At 45.7% G+C, this 829-nt stretch overlaps 1 protein-coding gene across 1 annotated transcript in view; it reads left to right on the forward strand.

Moving 5' to 3' along the window:
- The window catches only part of LOC102481210 (olfactory receptor 2H2-like), a 7,979-nt gene extending 7,150 nt beyond the window's left edge, over positions 1-829 (forward strand). The window contains 1 exon segment of the mRNA XM_006160324.3: positions 749-829. Within this exon segment, the coding sequence (XP_006160386.3) occupies positions 749-778 (30 nt within the window). The 3' untranslated portion in view covers positions 779-829.

The following is an 829-nucleotide window of genomic DNA, read 5'->3' on the forward strand; positions in this document are numbered from 1 at the left end:
CGCGTGGCGCGACCCCCAGAGTGGAGGGGCGCTGGCCAGGCCGTTCCCGGTGCACGGCCTAGAGTTCTTGAAATATAAAGTTCATTTACATTATAATGGCCCAGAGTAAGGAGTAAGTCTTCAGACTTTGGTTATGATAATGACCAACATGGACCATAAATGAGGGACATTTAACATCTAAAACTCTCACTTACAGGAAAGATAAGGTTTTCATTTCAATATGTAAGATGTTTTGTAGGCTGGAAACTGTTGGTTATGAGCTCAAAGACTCCAGGCTGAATGGTTCCAGACACCTGAAGAGAAATTTGATTATCTAAGGCCTCACTGAATCAAGAATGCCCACATGTTCTTGAACCAATTGTGGACAGAAGCCTGACTACTTTTCCTATTTTCCAAAATCTTTTCAAAAGGGACTGGGGGGACCAGTAGTTAGCGTAATGGCTATGTCGCTGGACTCCCATGTAGTTGACCAAGGTTCGAGTCCTGGACCCAGTGGCTTAAACTCACGCCGGGCGCATGTGCGTGCATGCCCAAGATCCCAAGAGGAGAATGGAGGAGAAGGGATTGCAGTGTGGTCATCTCCCCTGGTGGGGGGGTGATTTCTCGCTTTCTGTCTCTCTGTCTCTCTCTGTCTTTCTGGCGAACACACATGCACTATAGCCAGAACCTCTCCAAAAGAAAAAAAAAAAAAGGGACTGGGGAAACCCTGCCCACAAACATTAACAAACCATTTATTTTCCATTGACAGGATTCTTCTTACATCCTATCCCTGGCATAGTATCTTTGAGATCCAATCACCAAGCTAAGAATTGTGGAACCCACCTATAAC

Source organism: Tupaia chinensis, unplaced genomic scaffold, assembly GCF_000334495.1.
Source record: "Tupaia chinensis unplaced genomic scaffold, TupChi_1.0 Scaffold000678_1, whole genome shotgun sequence".
Taxonomy (NCBI): domain Eukaryota; kingdom Metazoa; phylum Chordata; class Mammalia; order Scandentia; family Tupaiidae; genus Tupaia; species Tupaia belangeri.